The 23,378-nt window shown below is 34.9% G+C and overlaps 1 protein-coding gene across 2 annotated transcripts in view; it reads right to left on the bottom strand.

Moving 5' to 3' along the window:
• LOC118188907 (papilin-like) overlaps positions 1-23,378 on the bottom strand; it is a 345,995-nt gene that overhangs the window by 128,158 nt on the left and 194,459 nt on the right. For both annotated transcript variants that reach the window (XM_035359431.2, XM_035359432.2), the window contains one exon: positions 242-293. In XM_035359431.2, coding sequence (XP_035215322.2) covers positions 242-293 — 52 coding nt within the window. The remainder of the gene's footprint in view (positions 1-241; positions 294-23,378) is intronic.

Consider the following 23,378-nt stretch of genomic DNA (forward strand, 5'->3'; position numbering starts at 1 on the left):
AAAAACAATAATAAATTAAAAAAGCGTTTTATTAATTAAAAAGTAACCCGATTAAATATCTATAACATTTCGGATAAATCTAAAATGGAAAAGTATTCTAGGACTTTAAATGAATTAATTTTATAAGTTAAGTACCATCTGCTTTTTTCCGAAATTACCTTGAAAGAAAATTTAACTGCCACGTGTACAAATCAAATAATAACCACTATTCAAAATAATATCATAAATAATTCATACTTACACGTGAAACTGAGGTAGTGATTAAAGCAAGAAACGAGATGGCGAGCAGAAGCCTGGAAGAAAAAAAAATTCATTAGAAACAAAATTAAAAAACAGATGATAATAAATTAAATTCATGAATCATTTCGAAGTGAGATTACGGATTTTGTCATCATTTCAAATGTAAGGATGTGGTTTCATTCATAATTTTGTTTAACTGGAACTAAGATTCGCGATTTAATTAGCTTTTTAACTATTAAAGAATTCTTATAATCTTAAAATCTTTTTTATAGATGTAAATAATTTTAGTGAATTATCTGCGAAATTGTAATATCTTTTATATAAGGTAACATGAAATGCTTGAAACGTTAGAAAAATAAGATTACACAGGCAAGTCAATTTAAAACTGAGGTAAATGGTTATTTCGCTAAATTGGCGAGATATTGCCAAGTTGTTAATAGTTTCGGCACCTAATTTTTGTCGCCAAATTTGGCGAAAGTCACCTTGGTGATATTTTGTTCCGTTCCCTGTATAACTGAATTGGTACTGTAGTTGACTAACTGTAATCAAAGAATTTGTAAGGGAGATTACAAATTCTTTGCTGTAATCGATCCCTAGATGTAACTGTAACCGTCTCTCATATGCTTTCAAGCAAATTTAAGAAAAGGAAGGTATTAGAGATTTCTCCGGAACTAGGGGAAAACTATATAATTGCCCAGTGAGAGCATCAGTTCTCAGTTTTTACTTCAGAGGTGAATTCGCAGTAGTTATAGATCTCCGTGAGAGCTTCACTCTTTAGATGTACTTTGCAATGAGTTGCATTTAGTAGTTTGAAATAGTAACTATTGATTGTGCTTTGTCAGTAATTCGCAGGTAATTCACAGCTAATTCGCAGATAATTCACTAAAATTGATTACATCTATTAAAGTTTGAAATAGTAACTATTGATTGTGCTTTGTCATACTGAGAAGAAACTTTTGTGAAAAGTTCCAAATCTTTAAACTGTTTCTTTCCGGATAATAAATTTTATCAAGCTATCATCGGTTCTGTGTGCATTCAATCCATCATGAACCCAAATGCACGTAACACTACATTTACAAAGTCTAAAAGGCGTCAAATATTATTACAGTGATAAAGACAAAGTTATTTCATGTATATGGCTTTGTAATGCGTGTAGCGATTACGATACTTGTATATTGTGTGTGTGTGTGTGTGTAGAACATAGGCTTACGATAGTTGTGTATTGAAGATATAAAGTAAATATGCTGCTTAAATAGTAATAAAAATTTGAAAATACAAAAAATTAAGGTCTGAGAATGTCATTCTCAAACGGAATTAAACTACTGAGAAACATGATTTGAAAATTATGATTCAGGAAATTACTTTCACGTCGGATAAAATTAGTTATCCGTAAATAATTCAGTTACATATCTTAATACAACGGCAAGAACATCATTTCTCTTGTCATCAAGGCAGAGCCTCAAACACAAAGGCAATGCATAAGCAATGTACTTTTTTTCTGGACAAGAACCATTAAACATTCAATGAATTACAGTTCCTTAGAGTTATATTAGCGCATTTAAAGGTAACGAGGCAAAAAAAAGAAAAACGTTTAAACCTGCTGCAACAATAGACTACTAAATGCAAGCAAGAAGGAAAGTTACTACAGACGAAAAGGGGAAAATAGAGATCAAGGCCACCAACTTTTGACGCAGTATTAAAGGCAATCTAACATGTGGTTTACGGATTTTCTGATATAGATGGCACAGGGGGTGCGAGCTCCATTCAGTTGGAATCAGCAGAACCACCTTTGGAGTTCTGCAACAATGTAGTCATGCAACATGCTGGTAAGAACATGCTGACTGACGATATAGTGTTAAAAACACAAATAGGCCAAGCTACGAACTAATGTCATCTCATATTTTCCCCTTCCTTTCCGCATGCTTGCTTGGTGTAATTGGAAACATCACTCGACGCGTATTCGAGAGGTTCAGAGTTCGAGTCCCGGCGAGGGCACTGCACATTTGTTCATGGGTTTTGTTTTAAAAATACCTAATGAATGTACAATCTGAAGTGGAATATAGATAGGAAACACCAGGGGCGCCAAATTGATGTTACGACATTTTAGAATTAAATGTTTTCCATCCTTGGCAAGCAGTAGGGGGCGCGAAATCTTCAGTTGCCCCTGAGCACTGAAAACCCTAGCTACAACTCTGGGAAACACACATATTATAAGGTATTTCTCCCGCCTTCTTAGCGTCCCTTCGTGGTGTAGTGGTTCTACACACTGAGCCGGTATTCCAGAGGTCCGCGGTTCGATTCCCGGAGTAGGTTTGGTTAATTTTTCATGTTTCCTGCTTCCAAAGACACCTAATGTCTCTACAATATGTGTACATCTGTGGAAAGAATATGAAAAGGAGAGGGTAACAATACTTTTGGAACATCCCAGACACCAAGATTCAACAGACATTTCACACATGTGTAATAATTGTAACTAGTACTTATTTTCTGTTTTAAGAAATTTCCATTGCACATTTGTGGCAAAAGCTATTGATAGATTAAACAAAATTAACAAAAATCCTAAAAATCAAACAAATCAAAAATCCTAAAACTAAGAAAAACAAGAAAAGACTTATGATAAAATATAGGAAATGTACATAGTGTAACGCGGCCTCTTGATATGGTGGTAGAGGAGCTGGCTGCCATAACTTTGGAGCTGAGATTCCCGGAGAAAGACATGCATGTTTATACATATAACACTGCTTTGCGGCATGAGGGCACTTAAAATACCGGAAACAAAGTGCTCTCCAAAGGCTGATAGAGTCGTTCTATCTCATGAAGAATTCGCCTTCAAAACCAGGACGGGGCTAAGCAAATTCTATGATCACGCGAACGCGCGAAACTCGCTAAAGGCATGAACTGCATGCTATTCAGAACTGAAGAAATAAAAAGTGGAGGATAAAACCTAATTTAAAGATGAACGTACATTTTGAGACAGGATTAAACAAAACTAAATAAAAAATAAATACTACTAAAGAAATATTAAATTAAGGTGGATCAATAATTTTACTCTTTTTAATTTACAACGTAATTCAAATTTCAACGCAGCAATGGACAGTGTTAACAAAATGAATTAACTCGTGAAATTAATCAAAAACTTCACTGTATACAACGTTTCCGTTAAAAACATTGTTGAATATTGTCAACCATTAATAAACCTTAATCAATTGAATGCGTCCACGTCATACACATTTTTTCTCTTCGCCTTTTCTAATACAAGATGCCCAAGGCCTCAGCCAGCGACAAACGCAACTTTTGCTCCTTCGCCAAAACAATGTCAGACGAGTAAGACTGTAACGTATTAACAATTGTAACATATTAGTGAACTGTCACATCATCAACTGTTACATATAAATTGCTGATAAACCATCACTATAACGGAAGCAAATAACAATAAAAATAATAAAAACTGAAAGGTTTCAGATTTTAAATTACGTCCAAAAGGGCGTTTATTAAAAATTTTGTGTGTTACCTTTATTTATGAAATATCATGTTCTTCGCACTTAAACCATAAAATTCAGTTCAACAGCAATATCGAAAAATAATTTTAAATTGAGCATATCTTTAGAATTTCCGATACACAGACTCGCGCGCTGGAGATAAAAATGTTTTTTCTGTGCAACATTGCCATGACTCGCTTTGAAATCCTCGAATTTGTTAATCAAAATTTCGTCTTAAGTTTTACAAAATATGGAATCGATAATAATACAATTTCCAAATTTCAAATTTCAAAATTCCAAATTCCAAAATTCAGATGCCCATATTCGCGGAAGGATTACGTTATTTAAAACTGGATGGCTATAGGTACCGTTATTTTATCACAACTCTAGAAACATTAATGCATATTCTTCATTATTTAATTTCTTTAAATATAATACAAGACGATAATATTTGGTGGCAACAATATGAAAAGTGAAACAACGCTTTTAGTGAACTAACGCAAAATGCCAAAACGAAATTAATAGTCCTTCGGGGCAAATTGTTCCTTTGGAATGTGAAGGCTTATAAGTAATATTAACTACGTGCATAAGTAACAGTAACTACATGCAAAATTTGTCGCTTACACGCATACGAACAAAATATCTTAATTCGTCAATTTACGAACAAAATATCTAAATAATGCTAATGAGAAATAGAACAAATCTTTAATCTACGAAGATATACGGTCATCTGCATACTCCTTTTATTAAACTAAAAACATTTACATTTAAATAGAAGTGTTTCTAAATTTTCTTTTTAAAAAAAATATTATTCAGATGAAAAGCTTTGCTTTCCTTACTTCTTTATTATTTAAATAAGCACCGTTTAGAGCAAGGTTTAAATTAATGAAAGTAAAGACACGAAGCATTTTAATGACTTGTTGCCAAACAGGAATATGAAACTTTTCGCTTTTCTCTCTCTTTTTCTAAAATCCCAGATATTTTCAGTCACATAAAAAGTTCCGCTAGGTGTATGTCCCTAAAAGCAATGAGATGATTATATATATTTAAAAAAATGACTTGAGTAAATAAAACGTAAAAACCGTAGCTTCTGTTATCGACACTTAACAGAATATTATTCTTTGCTGAGTACATTGAAATGCTTTTAAGGAAGGGAGGGAAATGACGTAATGGAAGCGTCCACGTAAAGGGAGGGGAGAAAGCTATATTATTAAGGTTGAATTGTAGATCATCCATCACTGCGCAACAAATGAGGCAAATAACTGCAGTTGACATCCAATCATCTTGGGCACTTTAAAAAGAAAAACTAAAAGCAGAATAACTCTAAACGGCACCGTTTAAGAAGAAAATGAAAATCTAAAACGACAAAATATTTCGAAATATTCTCCAGTTCTCGTTTTCTGCGAAGAGACGTGGAAAAGTTCAAAATTTATTTTTACCAACAGCCAGAAGCTATGTTTGATTATAAATTGCTTTCGTTTGCATTAGCAATTAATTTGCTCATAAAAAGCACAAATCAGCAGAGTGAATCCAATTTTTTACAGCCTTTTAACAATAACAGCCTTTTAATGATCTACATTTAAAGCATATTTTCTGTTTATTTCTCAGGTTTAAATCAGAGAAGAAATTTCTTATGCGATGCATAGCGCGACTGATGGACGTGGCACTAACGTCTAACTTAGCAAGCTCTTCAGAAGTTGTATACACATCTTCTTCCATAAGTTCTCTCAGGCGGGCCTCATAGACTCATTAGTAGGGCTGCCATAGCTCTCTGCTTCTTGAATGTCATAGTCCTTGTTTTTGATGTTTCAGTACCAAATCTTCAGTGTCATACACGATACAATATTAGTACCTAAAGCTGTACACATAATTTGGTGACATTCTATAGCTGACTTTTTGCACCAGAACTGGAAGTAAATGATGGTTCTAATTCTGGTAGCGTGATAGTTCCATTTCGGACACCTTAATGATATTTTGTTTACAAATTAATGATATTTTGTTTACAAATTTCACAACTCATTGTTCTAAAGCAAGTCTCTTTCTTTCAAATTCTAAATATCATTTGACAAAATATGATTAAACACGCCATGCGAACTGTTTGTGCAGACGATATTTACGGAGATGGGAAACTTTCGTTAAAATCCGATATTTTAGTTTTAATTCAATATTGATCCCGGAAAATAATTTATAAAACTACTTACAAATAAATGGTATCTCTCTGAATGTAATTATTAAAATCTACAACAGTCTTATCGGTCGTTTCTAACTCTTCCAAGGGAAATTTAACATTTGTTAATTCTTTATTCCTGCAGTATATAAATATATCTGCCGTTGTAAGTGGCAGACAACTATTTTCGAAACAATCACTGCTTCGAATGCCGATACGTTCATTACATTGTTCACGCTGCATTTCCAAAACGGTCTTTAATGTGAATCTGAACATTGCCGCTTTTTTCGCAAAGTATTATATTCCTGCAGAAACTTCACAGAATTTTCCTCGTTTGCAGGCAAATCCCACAAGCGCATATTTTAAAATTCAATTCATCAAAAGCAAAAAATATCGCAAATCGCATTTACGGCTTCTAATGCAACCAGACCATTGATGAAAATGGCAACGTTGCTTATTTAAACTTACAATTATCGATATGGTTACTGAAGAATTGTTATGCGCGTGGTTGCCACAGTTTGGCGACTTCTACCAAGGCGTTTGCTATAATACCAAAGTATCTTTTCAAGTGTATAAATTAGATTATTATAAATAAATAAATAATATTTCAAAGGCTCGAAAAGAAAAGTTATTTTTTCATTAAGAGAAGATGTCATGTTAATAGAAAATAAAAAAAAACTCTTACCACCAACTATAAAATGTCCTCATATAATATATTATGTCCTCATATCTTTAAAAAGTATTTTCTAAAATTTTTGTGAGCTTTCCAGATTGCAAGAGCAGAACTTTTTTGTGCGGATTATCGCTTTTAAATAAAAACTAAATAAGATATAGCAATCGATTTTTGATTATTAAACATTTCCAAAGCAGAAGCATGTCAGGAAAAGAAAAAGTATTGCTATTTGAGGGAAATATTTGTTGCAAGCCAAGTGCAAAAACGATTCAATGAAATAAATGTGCAACCAAATCTTGAATAATTAAAATACAGTAAATAAGTGCACAATTCTGCACATGACGTTAATGTATGATGAAATAATAATACAGCAATTTTTACTCTACAATTTAGAACTCCTATTTCAAAAAGCTCTTATTAAATACAAGATTTTTTTATGATTGATAACTTTAATTTCTGGGATACTAATTCTTAAAGAAGCAAGCCTAATATTCCTGATTTTATTTCAAGTTGAAATTTCATTATCACTTTAATAAAGTGGGGCCCACCAGCGGCCGAGCGGTAAAGTCGCTGAAAACTGGTAGTTCGGTGCGAGTTTCGAATCCCACGAACGGGCTGGCTGCATGGGCGTTTTCGTGGTTTTCCCCATGTGTAACGTGTATACGAGTCAGTTTCCCTTAGAAAGTCCTCCACGAAGGCATCCCTCCCCTTAGGCAGATAGCCCTCGAGGCTTTGCCGTAATAACACACACACACACTTAATAAAGTGGAGTATGCATACCAAGGTCTGATTGCAACTTCTTTTTACTTCCTTGTACGAAGTAAAAAGGAAGTATTGTAATCTCAAAAAGTTTCAGGCAGCATATTTCATGGAAAATATCCATTTTTACCGCTATCGAATGCAATTTAAAGATATTTTCGCGTGATATCTGTACGTAAGGACAGAATAAAATACTCTTTTCCTTCAAAAAAATTATAAAACTGCTTTAAAATTAATTCTGAAGAGAATTTTTCGTGGCGTCTGTACGAACGTATGTACGTATCTCGCATAACTCAAAAACGAGTAGCCTCAGAACGTTGAAGTTTTGTATATAGGACTGTTATAACATGTAGATGTGCACCTCGTATTTTGGTTGCAATCGGCCGCACCAAACGTATATAAATATATTTATATATCCATTCTGTTACCCGGCTTCGTGATCTCAGTTTCTTTACTCTTATATGTTTGTAAATTGTACATTTTTTGCTTTAAAAATGATTGTATTATGTTGTTTTTGTCTTCCAGTTAAGATTTTTTATGTCTTTAGTAAATCTGTATGCAATTTTTTTAGAATTATCAACAATTTTAAAGTTGTCTAAGTGCCGCTAAGCCCTTTTTTTTATGGCGGCCATTGATGTTTACATTTGAAACAGGAGACTAGTGGATTTGTTGCCAATCTAGAGAAACTTAGCTTCCCAACAACAAAGATAACGCATTCATTTATTATTGCCAATTAAATCATGCTTAATTCTTTCTGGAATTTTTTCGAGGAAATAAAGTGTTTAAGATTTACTTCGTAATTTTTAATATAGATATTTTGAGTTTTTATGTATTTTTGCCTTCTCGCGTAGCGAGAACTGAATTAATTAAATGAGAAATACTCAATCGTCTGTGAAAAATTGTTTCTTTTTTGTTTTGTTTGCTTAATTTCTTTTATACATCATTATAGCTTTATTATAGTATTTGAATAGAACATGTGGCAACGATTAGATAATTCTATTCTTTAAATGATATAAATTTTGTGCATTGTGAGTTATATGAACGAAATATATCAGTTAACTGTTATATAACAGTTAACTTATATAATAATTATATAACGGAAACTAAGTTAACTGTTATATAATTATTAATACTTTTAAGTGAATCTAGCGCCAGAGTATCGCTATGGTAAACAAATACTAGATTGAATTTTAAAGAATGCATTTATTCTATTGTGGTTTATGCGCTGTCGGCGAAGTAGATTTAATTCAATCCAATACGTTTAAATGAAATGCAAGAAAATATGCGTATAATTTAATATTCCGTACAAGGAAGTCACGTGGTGTACACATCAGATTTTTTATCTTATACTTTTAATATTTTTAATGTTTTCAAACTTTAATGCTAAAGTTTTCGAAGTATCAAACTGTTTGTTTTTCCTTTCTCTCTATCTCTCTCTTTTTTTTTGGGGGGGGGAGGCGTTCAGGATTTCTTCAGTTACAGAACAACACGCGGCAAAAAAATTCTCTGAAGAAAGACATATGCGCCAATTTGATACGTTCGGCATGAAGACATATTTCTTAGGTCAGTTATTTTAATAAACAAAGAACGAAATAGAATGTCAATAAAAAGTTTTAAGGTGCGTCAATTTCTATTTTGAAAACATGGTCATTGCTATGAAAGCTAAGAACACCACATTTTACTCAATGGGGGCCAGCTGCTAGCGCTGGCACATATATCTTTTTGTAGAAAAATGTTTGCATATTTTGTTGACTTATAACCGTAAAAAACCTTTCCCATTACTGGTAGTATTTTCACCTTGAAAGAGGAAACATTGTTTGAGAGTTTGCAATAAAATAAAGTGTACCCTTTCTTTTCAGCTATTCGAAGCTAATTAAAATACGATTTTATTGACACAGCATTACAGATTTGTTTCTGTGTAGAATGTTTATTCTTTCTTAATTGCATTAACGTTATTTTAAACACTGAACGCCTAAGATAATTTTACAGAATAAATAGTTACAGCACTTTTTCCCACTAAGAGATGGAAAAGACGAAGAAATGAAATACAACACTAATTCAGTTGTTTATCTGTAAAAGCACTTCCTAATGACGACAACATTTAATCTCAAGATGATGAATCTTTAAAAAAAGCTGTATTTGTAAAGAAAACTGGATTGTACATCGATATGTAATTGAATCAGGGAAACCTAATAAGTTACGAATTGATGGTTCTTTAGCCTTGATAACGGCTGTCATACGACAAGGCATGGAATGAACAAGGCCCGCAAAAATATTCCAGAAGTATAGCCTGCCAAACATCATCTAGATTTTCCCATAAATCCGTTAATGCTTGGAATCAGGTGATGGATGACGCGCTTGGACATTTCTTCCCCGAGTATCCCAAAGGTATTCAATGGAATTAAAGTCCGAGCTCTCGGAGACCATTTCAACATCACGAATTTACCGAAGTGCTCATCGAACAAGATGGTAGCTGACAAGGATCTGGGACAGAAACAGATGTCCTGCTGATGCACTTTATTTTCATTCGCATGGCAGAAAAGCATGGTGAAATGTAAGCAATTGCCCAAATACTCAACGTGCTTAGATGCATTTAGATACTTAATAAAGTATCAAGCGTCCCGAACATAGCGAAGACGAAACACCTCGGACCATAACTGAGCTACCATGACTTGTACATTTCCAAACTGACTAGCTGAATCCTATGACTTTGTGGGGCTGGTAGCATATTCTTTGTCTAGCATGAGCTGATGCAGACGGAAGAGATTCATCAAATCATGCCACTTGCTTCTAATCGTCGATGGTCCAGTCACCATGTTTCATGACGCATGCAAAATAAAATGTTAAGCGTTGTGGCGTGCACTCAGAAATGATGCTCTCGTTGGCCTTTGGCTTCTGAAGCTCATATGTGGAAGACACACTGCACAATCCATCTACTGACTGTCCGACTGGACTCCTCTTTAAGTCGCATGGTCACTTGAGCTAAGGTGGTTTGGTATCGCTATATGTGTGAAACGGCTGAATCTTTGAAGATCACCGATTGTTCAAGTTTGCTTTTCCCTTGGACTTTGCCCTGTTATTCTCCCCCCTCCCAATATTCGTCTACTCTTACGTATTTTTGATTCTGGGGAAGAAGAAAATCCGAATTCTTTATCTATTTTTGAAACTGAATGACCCATGCGTTGAACACCTCTTAATTATCCATCGAAGGCGTCTAAATCGAGAATTTTAGTATGCCAATTTTAACAATTGTTTATAAAGGGCTGCACTTCATGCTACATGTATCATTCATGCACTTCATGTTACATGTATATTTCATGCTACATTCTCAGATGCACAAAAAGGCCGTCACAGCGGTTAGTTACGTCGACTGCCGTACCGATGGACCGAGGCTCGAATTCCGAAGAAGGCATGGATGTTTGTAAACGTATAGTGTCTGTGCGGCAATGGACATACGACATACACGCCGAGCCGAAAGTACTCTTGAGAAGTTGGAGATAGGAGAAAAGGGAAGGGAGACACTCGGACCGCCCATTGGGTTGTTCCCCCTAAAAATTGGAGAGGAATTGCACAGTAAGCGTTGCGGCACTATACTTGTACGACCAATGATGAAATTCTGGTGTCCTGCCTACTTCTACTTCTACCTATCCGTTCCTAATTCTAATCTCAGTAGTGAATTAATACTGACGAAGAAGTTTATTAAAATTACTAAGTATCGGGAGGGGGAGAAGATTTATAAGGGAAATTGGTCCATATGTTTCGTTTCATACGAGGAAAAATAAATCTGGAGAAGAAATGACCAATATTTACGTACTAAATATTTACGGGAGACATGCCTATGCAGACAATACTGTAGTAAAGGAAACTGGCTCATAGCTACCCTTACACATAAAAATAAGCAAGAAAATTCCAGCCAGGTATCTTGATAATTTGTCCCTCTCCCCCCCCCCCCAAAAAAAAAATCCAGGATGAATTGCTAGTGTTTCATTGCTTAACCACAAAACAGAATTCTGAACTATGTTTTAGGAAAAGAAAACAAAACTATGTTTTAGAAAAAGAAAACGCGAAATCAATCCCAAAATAACGTTAGAATAAAAAGAATTTTCATTTCTGCTGAAAGGTACAGATTCAAAGCTCCCAGAATTATTATTAAAGCTTATTGAGCCAACAGATATCATTAGCACTTTCTTTCCCCTCCGCCATTTTCTCTCTCTCTCTCCTTTCCCCCCCCTCGCAGTTTCACATATCAGAGACATAACCTGGTCGCAATGCGGAAACGCACTGCTTTTAATTTCTTCCTGAAAATGAATGACACGTAAAATTTACGTTTTCAGTATCTAACTGTCATATGATTAATGTCAATCTCACTTATACGTTCGCTAATTACGGTAATTCGTATATTCTTCACTCCCTAAGTCAGCTTTCGGTGTACGATTTATTGCGGCATCTGAAAGCTTACTTTTACAAATACATACGCTAAGAAACACCGGAAATGTAGAAAGATTCATTATCCAATTAATTAAAGAGGGTTAAAGAATAATTATGCAAACAATCTCAGAATCTGTCATTTTGAAGTGAACAAGTAAATTATCTTTACAAAACAATCCTGTAACTTCACAATTGACTACCTAAATCTTGGAAAACCTGAATTAAAACCGAACATTTTGCATTTTCCTCCATGCCAAAAAAATAACATTACAGGGCGAGTCTATTTAACATTGAGGTTAATGGTCATCTCTCTAAATTGGAGAGAAATCGCCAAAAGTCACCAAACTTGGAGATCATTTGGCGACATATAGGTCTGGTCCCTGTATAACTAATTGGAATTGGGATTAATAAATGTAATTGATCTTGTATGTAACTATAGCCGTATGAGGCCCTCATATGCTTTCCAGTAATTTCGAGAAATGGAAGGTACTAGAGACCAGGAGAAAACTGTATAAGATCTAAGAGAGCGTCTGTTTGTCTATTGTTTAGTTCAGTGTTGAGTACGCAGTATTGAGAGATCTTCGTGTGAGCTTCGCCTTTTAGATGCGTTTGCATTACGCTGTGTTTAACGTTCTTAGTAGCTTGAAGTGTAACTACTGATATTGTCTTAAACTCTGTGTACGAGTATTTTGTGGAAAGTTCCAGAACTGTATAACGTTTCTTTTCATAAAATAAATTTTTTCAAGTTATTTAAACAAATTTAAACCTAATTTTTAACAAATACGTATAAAAGTAAAAAAAGCAAATTTAAATCCTAAAAAAAGGAAAAAAGCCAAAATAATTTTAAAAAAAAATGTGCAGACATATAAAAGATTTAATACTCGAGCTAATCTACAATATCATTTAAATTCAGAAGCATAAGCAAATCAAGTGCAAAATCAATCCATGAAAATAAATTTACTAATTTAATAAATTAAAATTAAATTAAACTTTTTTTTTTTTTTTTTTTTTTTTTTAAATGCATATGTGAATGACCGTTGAGTAGGCAGGAGACAGACTTATCAAGGGGAAGTTGCCTCCAAACCTAACTCTCCAATCATTCAATTCGTGTTTCGTTTCTCAAAAGACTTCATTAGTATTTTCCTTTTTGAACTTGAATTCTTAAATGTGAATTCTTAAATGTTAATTTCTAAGGGAATCACTTTATTGGAATTACTTTTGGTTTTGACTTTTACTCTTGCCTGCATGAATGACGAAACAAGAATTGAATGATTGGAGAGTTAGGTTTGGAGGCAACTTCCCCTTGATAAGTCTGTCTCCTGCCTACTCAACAGTCATTCACACATGCATTTTTTTTTAAATGTTTAATTTAATTTTAATTTATTAAATTAGTAAATTTATTTTCATGGATTGATTTTGCGCTTGATTTGCTTATGCTTCTGAATTTAAATGATATTGTAGATTAGTTCGAGTATTAAATCTTTTATATGTTTGCACATTTTTTTAAAAATTATTTTGGCTTTTTTCCTTTTTTTAGGATTTAAATTTGCTTTTTTACTTTTATACGTATTTGTTAAAAATTAGGTTTAAATTTGTTTAAATTTAAATTTCATTCCTTGCAGCAATGGCGCAAAGAATATTTAATTAAATTTGTATTTAAATTTAATTTTTTAATTAAATTCAATTTATTCTTATGAAACAATTTTTTCAAGTTAGTATTTTTTCTAGTTTTAAACCCATACACCAGCAACAGTATGTTTTTGTCACAAACGGAAAGACTACTTGGTCGTTAAAGGTCATCTTATAATTAAAATAAGAAAATTTTTAAAAACATTTGGGAGATTTTAATACAGTAGAACTCCCAATTATGCGAATCATTTAGGACCGGACCTCTTTCGGATAATCAAAAATTCGGATAACTGGAAATTTTTCGCCGAAAAAAGGATCTGCGTACACTTTAATTATTATATGTTAAAAATGGGACAAAAACCCATTTTTAAAGAAAAAGCGGTTTTAATTGATTAAAATGAAAAGGCAACATTTTTACGTACATGTTATATAGCGTACTGCTCAAGTGCTGAAAGCCATTGCTTGACAAAGTAAGCAATGACATCTCTGTCAAAGTACGGATACCGTGCTTGCACTTAAAATGTTTAACCATCCGTTACTAGCTTTAAAGGATGTACAACCAAGCTTCTGAGCTAAGCCTAACATCTTTGGTTTTCACAATGAATCGGACCCGAAATTGGGTTTCTCATAAGAACGTTGTTGCAAAAACAGCTTGAAAACGACATCTTCTAAATTTTCGCTTGTTGCTGCCTTCATTGATTTTCTTGAACAACTTCCATCTTCGTTTTCAAGCAGTGACATGAAGTTTAAAAGTGTAAGTTTGCTCCTTTTAATGTCTGAAATCGTTGATTGTCGAAAACTATGTTTCTATCTTAATTTTTTTCTTAAATTCTGAAAGGGATTCGGATAATCAGCGATCCGGATAGTCGGAGTTCGGATAAATGGAGTTGTACTGTAATTTCATTAGCAATGGCAAAAAAATATCTACTCCACGTTATGTGGATTAACGTTAGAATGCTTGATTCTGAATAACAAAGCAAATGGTGCCGTCAGCATTCCGAAGAGAAACTGTAAACTATTTTCAGAACAAACAAAACTTATCCAAACAGATCAGAATGGAAGCCCACAAAGGTTTGTTTTGCTCCTTTCAATATATCATTCTAGTGTACAAAACCAGAATGAACACGACTGCCAGCAAAACAACGTTGAGAGCGACCCATCATGCTTGTATCAAGCCATGGAATCAGCATGTGGAAAAACTATCTGTCGATCAAGTTTAGCGTTTTGGGGATGACGACCATGAAACAGAGTAGCTCGATCAAAACTTTTTTTATCTTGAAATATGATCTATGGAAAAAGAATAAAATTAGATCTCGGTATAAAACAAAAGTTCACCTTTTAAACTGGACATATCCATCTCCGAAAATCGCTCTTGAAATCTTTAATAATTACAATTTATTATTATTTTTTTTTCCTTTAAATTCATAGCGCCTCTGTGTTTGTTTCGAAATTTTTCGATCACGAATTCACTGAATTTCTTTTCTGTTTTTACTAGCAATTATGATAAGCCCCAATGAGCTTTCACATAATTTTAGAAAGAATTTTTTTATCATTTTAACAGAAGGAAGAGACTTTGCAAAAATAAAATAACTGTTACTCACTTTAGTTTTGAAATTTCTTTCTAAGAACATATTTCTAAGGTTATTATTAGTTAAACACAGAAAAGAATGATAATAGTTAAAACTAACATTTAAAAAGCGTGCTTTTAATGTTGCTGTTATTTTCGAGCCTATATTTCTTGGAAGAATGGTTGCCAGACCCTCAAAGAAGATGGACTTCTACGTTTCACCTCAATTATGAGGGAAATTGCTCCCGAGAAGGTCAAGTCTTTCCCACCCTTTACCTCTACCACCAAACCACACGAGAGAACTTTATTTATAGCCCTTAATTTACAGTGCCCCCATACCGCAAAGATACTACACATTTACAAACATGCTGGCATTCGAACCCGCCCTTCGGTACAGTTTTCCTTTAGTACGTTCGTTACGGGGTTCATGCAGATTTGCAGTGAATAATGACAACAGCACTAAATGAAGTATCGAAACGCATTTTATTGGTCAGTATTTCCCAAGACAGCTCCAAAATCACATTTTACAGTCGTCGACGAGCTATTATAAATAAGCTGAATCAATCAGCGACACAGCCTTCACACTATCAGGCGACAACGGTGGGGACAGCTTCACTGCAAAGCACCAGAGTACAGCTCCCGACTCTGCTCGGTCGTTCTCGGAGCTCCACGTACTCTCGAAACTCTCCACGCTACAACTCATGATGCACTCGACGATAGACTAGAGTACAGCTCCCGACTCCTCCGTTCAGTCGTTCCCGGAGCTCAACACTCTCTCTCGACAATGCACTAATCCGCGATACTGTAAGAGACTCTTTCGGTGCACTCGACCACCCACTCGGCACTCGCTGAACGACTGCCAACTCATCGACTCCGCACGGACTAACTCGATACTAGCTCTCCGCTTACCAGCAGGGTTTATACAGCTTTTGGCTTGTGTTCGAGAACATTCTGGGCTAAACCGGTAAGAATTCGTTCCAGAAGGTTCTGCATCCGCTCATGGTATATCGCCAAATGTGGCAACCCTCCCTTCCCTTGCCGTTTTATGGCAACCCTAAAACTGTTTTGCGGGGGAAGCTATCTCACCGTACCTGTACATTTCGTAACAATATATTTACATATGAAATACAGAAATGTGAAGAAGCTAATAGTAGACGGGGATGCGACATCTAACGGAACTAAATGCATACCTTTAATTTATTAGATTCGCACCAGATGTCGCATCGTATATATCTAGAGCGTACATGTTTTCCCCGAAATCATAAACGGTGGTCATGGCATTCGTTTTAGCCCAAATTCCAATAAATCAGTTGGATATAAAGCAGAGTATTTCGTTTTCGTAACTGAGTTAGCATTAGCTTCACCTTCGTGCATTTCGCTTATAAATTAAAATATGTTGCGTCAGTCACTTCCGTTTAGTTTTCAAGTGCCAAGATAGCTTTATTAATGTTGTGCTATCCTGTTACTCTCAGCTAACAGAAAAAAAGAAAAACGTTTATGCTCTTGTAAACATTGAATTAAAAAATGAGAAGTAAAATTATGAAACTGTGGCCTATTTCGCGCAGCCACTGTAAAGAAGGGCGCCTACGCTCACACTTTGGAAACTAAGACAAAAAACATCGACGCACCAAGCAGTTACCTCCATGAGATACAAAGTGGTAGTGAAAGTAAAACGATTACGGTTTCAGGAAAGCTAAATAATTTATTCAAATGAATAAGCTATATAAAAAATGAGAAAGGTCCACCTCTGTGGCCTAGAATTGCTACATGCTGCTTCCGAACAGAACAAACAATTTCAGCCAATACAATAAGCATTAGAAGAAAAATATTTTTTATACGCTGCACGGATATAAAAAAAAAGATTTTAAATAAGATAAAACTTTTGTTACAAAATGCGCACTGTATTTGAATTTATTCTCTCACTTAAGAGAAAAAAAATAAAGAATTCATTTTCATTCAGAAATCTTTGAAAAGGGTTGTCAGTTTGCCCGCACTTCCTTTCATTGTTGACACTTGATGATAGAAAAAAGTATCGAACTTGTTTCAGTGAAAGCTCGATGCACTGGAAAGAGTCTTGACACAAGATAATGGAACTGTCAAAGTACTAAATTCGTGAAGAATAAAACACTCCACCCTATGACAAATGTGATGTCGTTGCAACAGATATAAACAGGCCAACAAAGATACATAGATCAGACACAAAGTTTACCAAATATCAAGATGACAGAAGAATTTTAACACGTGAATATTAACTAGATGTTGCCTTGCCTTCTTTTAAGCTTGTATAAAGTGCCCTTCAAAACCAGGTCTCTTTTTCACGTGCTGTAAGCCAGTGCTTCTCGACCTTTTTTGGTCCGCGGACTGGTTAAACTTACAAAAAAATTTCGCGGGCCAGTGATTTCCCCTAAAAACTTTACAAGGTATTCAACAAGTACTACATAAGCTAATTGTAATATTCTTATTACCATTTGCCTACAATCTTATTTAAGTATAAAGATAAGTAAATATTGTAATTATTACCTATCAGTATAATTATCAAATTGAAGTAAATAAACCTTTGAGAAAAGACACATAATATTACAAAAAAATAATCACAAAAAACCTTGCATATAAAAACGGATCAGTGACGGTCCCTAGACAAGCGAATGAGAATCCGTTATCTACCATACCTGAAGCGCCACTCGTCAACATCTTTTCGCCCTCGTGTGGCAACAGCTGAAATAATCGGAATTCATAATAATGCTTTCGTTGGAAAGAACATCTCTACAAACAACACATTCAGGCTTTGGACAATTTTCTTCAATTTTCTCAATTTCGATTGTGGCCAAAGGACAAAACCATATTTCAAATAGTCTGCGATATAATTCCTTACAAAGCTTTTTTTTTTTTTTTTTTTTTTTTTGGGGGGGGGCTGATTGTGAACTAGATTCACCTTCATCTGTATTCGAAGAGGCGGACGACGTATTTGGTTTTGGAGAATCCTTTCTTTGCACAAAATTGAGTAATGTGCCTTTCGTTTCCTTCTTACTCATCCTGGTTTTGATTTTTAATCTACTTAAAGAAATAATAGTTATAGCACAGTATTAAATGCGGAGGTTATTAAAAACTTACGCTGATGTATAGTTTTCAGTTATCCAAGCGTGAAGAAGAATGTAAGAAGATAAAAAAGCGAAACCTAACCCTAAAGGCGCCTTAAACACTACAATAGATAGTCAGCGTTCAAGTAATCAGCGATACTCAAGGCAGACAGGGGCACACTAACTGGTGTACGGCACTGCTGTACTAAGTGTATTTATGAAAGGCGATTAGGTACATAGTTGCCAGTTTGTTATATTTTTCATTATCATATTATTCGATCATATTATTTTCTAAACTAGTAAACTATTGTTATTGCAATGTAGGTGCTGTTGTAATATCGGTTGTCGGGCGATGACACTTTGGTTTTGGACAGATAGCTGGATATTTCGCGGACCGGCAAATATTTCTTCCGGACCAGCGGTTGAGAAACACTGCTGTATACGACAATATTATAAAAAGAGTTCTCGAAAAGTTTTGAAAGCGCTTTCATTATCAGATTCTCAAGGAATCAAATTATAGAATGTAACAGATGTACACCGCCAGTAAAATCAGAGACTAGCATTATTCGTCACGAATAAATGGTCAACTTAATAAGAAGCGTATTAAAGTTACTACAGATGGAGGCAAAACTATCACTTTTTTTTTTCCTCTTGTAGAAACATTAGGACTTTTTGGAAGCTGGAGAGATGAAAAATTAGCAACCGCCTTCGCCGGGAATCGAACCACGGACCTCTGGAATACCGGCCCAGCGTGCAGAACCACTACATCACGAAGGCACGCTAGGAAAGTGGGAGAAATACCTTATACTTCAAAATATAACGTCAAATTTCGTGTCGAATAATGCTTTAAAGAAACATCCCAGATATTTATTAATTAAAAGGATATTCCGTTAATGTCTATCATTACACTGGCCCACCAGCGGCCGAGCGGTAAAATCGCTGAACACTGGTAGTTCGGTCCGAGGTTCGAATCCCGCGAAGGGGCCGGCTGCATGGGTGTTTTCGTGGTTTTCCCCATGTGTAACGTGTATACGAGCCAGTTTTCCTTAGAAAGTCCTCCACGAAGGCATTCCTTCCATTAGGCAGATAGCCATCGAGGCTTTGCCGTAATTAAATAACCTAACCTAACCTAACCTATCATTACACTGCTAAATGTGAATTCCGGAAGACGAAACTTCAGGATAAATTTACCAATAATTTACTTTTGGAAAAGATAGATACCATATAATCAATTAGCCATGGCGGCTAGATGTGTCTTCATTAACTGCTTTGTAATTTTAGTTCCCTAGAATTAAACAGGGCATAGTTAAACAATACTTAGAAGTTACGGTACAAATTAACAAGCTTTCTTTACACACCAGAAGGAAAACTACCAGTTATCCCTCAAACTTTTGTTTATAACAACAACAAAATGGATATTAATCTAAGGAGTTTCACCAAATTTTACTACAGCCTAACATATTCCTCAAACACGAACGAAGAACATTTGTGTTGTCGAAACCTCATTCAAAGTCAGCTACTCTGCACAGTAAACTTAACAGTATATTTATTTTTCTTTGTCCTTCATTTAAAAACTACCATTTTTTTTTTTTTTTTTTTTTTTTTTTTTTTTTAACCATAAAATGCACCTTTTTACCTAAGATGGAAGTTTATCTTATTTTTTATCTGAAGGTTGGTTTTACAGATAATAAAATTTTCTCTAAAAATTGTCTTAAAAAAAACCCTGGTGCATTCATTACCCGAAAACTACAATAAACCAACTTCTTTTCCCGCTTCTGACACCTGCCTTCTTTTTTAAACACCATCTGTATGTGGTGTCTTCTCCTTGATTAATAAATAAGAGATTTTAAATGATGTAGTTGTCGCAGCTCTCGACCATTCCAAAGGTTTAGCAAAAATGCTTTGTTGTTTGGTGGCAGATGATTTTTAAGGAATTCTCCAAGGATTTACTTCCTTGTACGAAGTAAAGGAACTATTGCAGACACGAAAAATTTCGGGTATCATATTTCAGTGAAAATATACACTTTGACCGCTCTCAAATCCATTTGAACGATGTTTTGCGTGACATCTGTACGTGCGGACAAAATAAAGGACTCTGCTCCCCCCAAACTGATTGTAAAATGGATTCAGAAGCGTTTTTTTTTTAACTCGAACGTATCATGCATAACTCAAAAACGAGTAGCCTCAGGGCATTGAAATTTTGTGTATGGTACTGCTATAACATGTAGTTGTGCATCTCCCTTTTTAGTCTCATTCGGCCACTCCAAGCGTGTTAATAAATAAAAAAGTTGTTAAATAAATTTGGCTTCAATTTATTTTTAACCATCATGATAACGCATATGTATAGATATATATATGAATATGAGTATGTATACTTTTATTTGTTTAGGAATATATATGTATGTAAGTGTGTATATATCTGTATCTGAGTTGGTATTTATATGTATATACATATGTTTTGATTGTACTCTTCTTCAAGTGCCTTGTATGCACATGCATATTTCTTTTTGCATTTTATAAATGTCGTTTACTCAGCCGGGGCTGCCCAGGGCTGCGGCCTGGCAGCCAGTGGTTAACTTCCGCTGAGTTATCCATACAGAATGGGTTACCACATTCTGCATGGATATATCTATACCTGGGTCGGAAGCCAACTCAGCGGTTTACTCCACTAACCACTATATCGTCTGGGCGGCACGGCAGACCTTAATAAATAGAGAGGAGAAGAATCCTAAATTTTCTCGAATCTAAAATTCTGAAAGATTCTAGAACCTCTCGAATCCTTCAAATAATAATAAGAAAAAAAAAAAAAAAAAAAAAGTAGATGGGGGAGAGAAAGAAATTTTAAAAAATCACTTTATCTAATAATGAAAGCTTTTAAACAATGCAAAATTTGAAATCTGCGTCTAACGGAAAACAAATTTAAGGATTTTTTTTTTTTGCAAAATAGTCAGTATCAGAAGGTACACGGGAAATTCATTTAATAAAGCGCATAATTAAAACTCTTGAATCTGTAAGTTCCTTTATAGAACATAATTTGGCAAAACGCTTGAATAGCAGCTTAAATTTCAGAATTCAACGGGTAACAAATAAAGTCGTACGCGCAACGCAGTGCTTATATATTACTGCATTAATTGCTAGAAACATTCAAGACCTTGTAAGAATTATGTTAATTTATCTAACAGTTCAATTTTGAGTTAAAGTTACACTCCTATCTTTTCTTAATTTCAAGCTTACAACTTCCGGCGAGAACGTATTTTTAGAATCGCGTTTGAATGCAAATGAGGAGAAGTATTTAACCGTGAAGTTCTACTGACTTCGTTAGAGAGAACCAGTGATTCTGACTAGCGCGCGTTCGCCTTTTTTGAGGCTACTCTCTCTTAAGCTATTATTACGCTCGGCCGTACTTTAGGCCCTTCGCCATTATTTAGCGTTAAGGGGCCAACTCTGTTAAAATCTTGATAGCTCCGCTATATCTTTTTAGTTAAGATTAGTTAAGTTTAATTTCTTAGTTTCTGAGTTCAAGCCCGAGTGGAGGCTTTATTGTAAAACTCCAAGAAGGAGTTCTGTGAAATTAATTTGGAATAATAAAGGGTATTTAACCCTTTCCGAGTTTTATTTTCTGTCACACGAACTCAAGCGGTTATTCGCTTACCAGTTCTTAAGCTTCTTCAACTTTAACTGTAACTTAAAAGTACACAGGTTAGAATCTTACAACCTATTAAATAGCGAATTATGTATCCAAAACTGTCCAGATAATTCAAGAGAAATTTTCACACAATACCGATAAATTCCGCGAGATTTCTCTAGATGCCATGCTGAAACACTATGACACCCAGGGATGCTACGAAGAGTAACGGGGCTCGCAAAAATGGTGTTTCATTCTTGAATGAACGCTCTTGTTGGAGCCAGTAAAATTTAATCGCTCCAAATTATTAACATTTTTTTTATTAGGATTTAAAGAATTCGAATGACGAAAAAATTTTCAAATCTTCAGTCGATCAAAATTCTCGGATTTCGAATGTCCCAGCCCTGGTTATAAACATGCACACATTAAAAGAAAGGTAACGTTTAGATACTATTTTCTTCCGCTTCTTTATTAGAAAGAACTCAAGATATGTAAATTAAACATGACTGTAGTCCATTTCAAACAACAAACAAAAGATTACTTTACAGAAAATACCCAACTCCGCAACGAAAGCTGCTTCGTCTGGGGTACGTACTTCATAATATACAGAAACCTATTACTAGCATAATTGCTATTATGAGGAAGAAAAACAGCTGGAGCTCTGGGTTGTTTTTAACCACCATTAAAAAATTATTTTTTATTAAGAAAAATAATGTTAGAGGAAAGGTCTCATGATATGCAATTAAACAACATCTTGCTCGTATTACAGGGCAATTAAATGGTACACAAGTATCCCCCTATGTATACCACCTCAACATCACCAACGGAACTTTTATGCATATCAATTGCTCAGAACAAACGGTGATGAATAGTTCAAAGGCCGGGCAAATAACCTTTGCCCTCACATCCCCAGTAATCAAGTAGATGAGAGAACATACCTTGTATGTCGAAAGAGACTAAAGCGCAGGTTGATGGGAAATTATAAGAATAAAAGTTACCTCATAACGATTTTAGTTCTGTTGCTTGCGAGCGCAGATTCAACGTAAAAAGTTCGAATGAAGAACGAACGAAGAGTAATATAATTTTAAGGTGCTCTTTATAACTGGTAATGTCGTGAGAATATAAATAAAACACGGGAATGTTTCACACATTTTTAAGATAATGAACCTAATTACTATTGCATGTTATCTCCAAATAACAAATTTGGATTTAAAAAAATTTGGAAGGAATGATAAGGAATGGAATACTACACTGCCGGCCATTAAAACTGCAACACCACGAAGGAAAGCAATTACAAAAAAGATATTTATTGTACGTAAAGAGTATGGCATGAAGATAAAATGATTAAATTTGTAAGCAGTTTGAGAGTTCACAAGGGTGCGAAATTAGTAGAAACAGCTGCCACCCTTTGCATCTAAAACGGCCCTTACCTGGTTAGGCATGGAGTCGAACTGAGCTTGAATGACAGAAACGGGCAACTCATTTCATGCTGCTTCAAGTTTATTATACCACGCTTGTTCAACCGTATCAGCCGGATAGGGGTGGCGAGTCAGTCTGTCAGCAACCCCATACCAGATGTTTTCAATGGGTGACAGGTCTGGAGACCGTGTAAGCCACCCTTTGCTGCCACCCTTTGCATCAAATACCCTGTGTATCTAGAGAGGTCAGAACACGACCTCCATCGACGTGCAACGTGTGGTCTTGCATTATCTTGTTAGAACATGGCGTTTGAGG

Source organism: Stegodyphus dumicola, chromosome 4 (assembly GCF_044657685.1).
Source record: "Stegodyphus dumicola isolate Sdum_Otavi_A_Nest chromosome 4, ASM4465768v1".
NCBI classification, from domain to species: Eukaryota; Metazoa; Arthropoda; class Arachnida; order Araneae; family Eresidae; genus Stegodyphus; species Stegodyphus dumicola.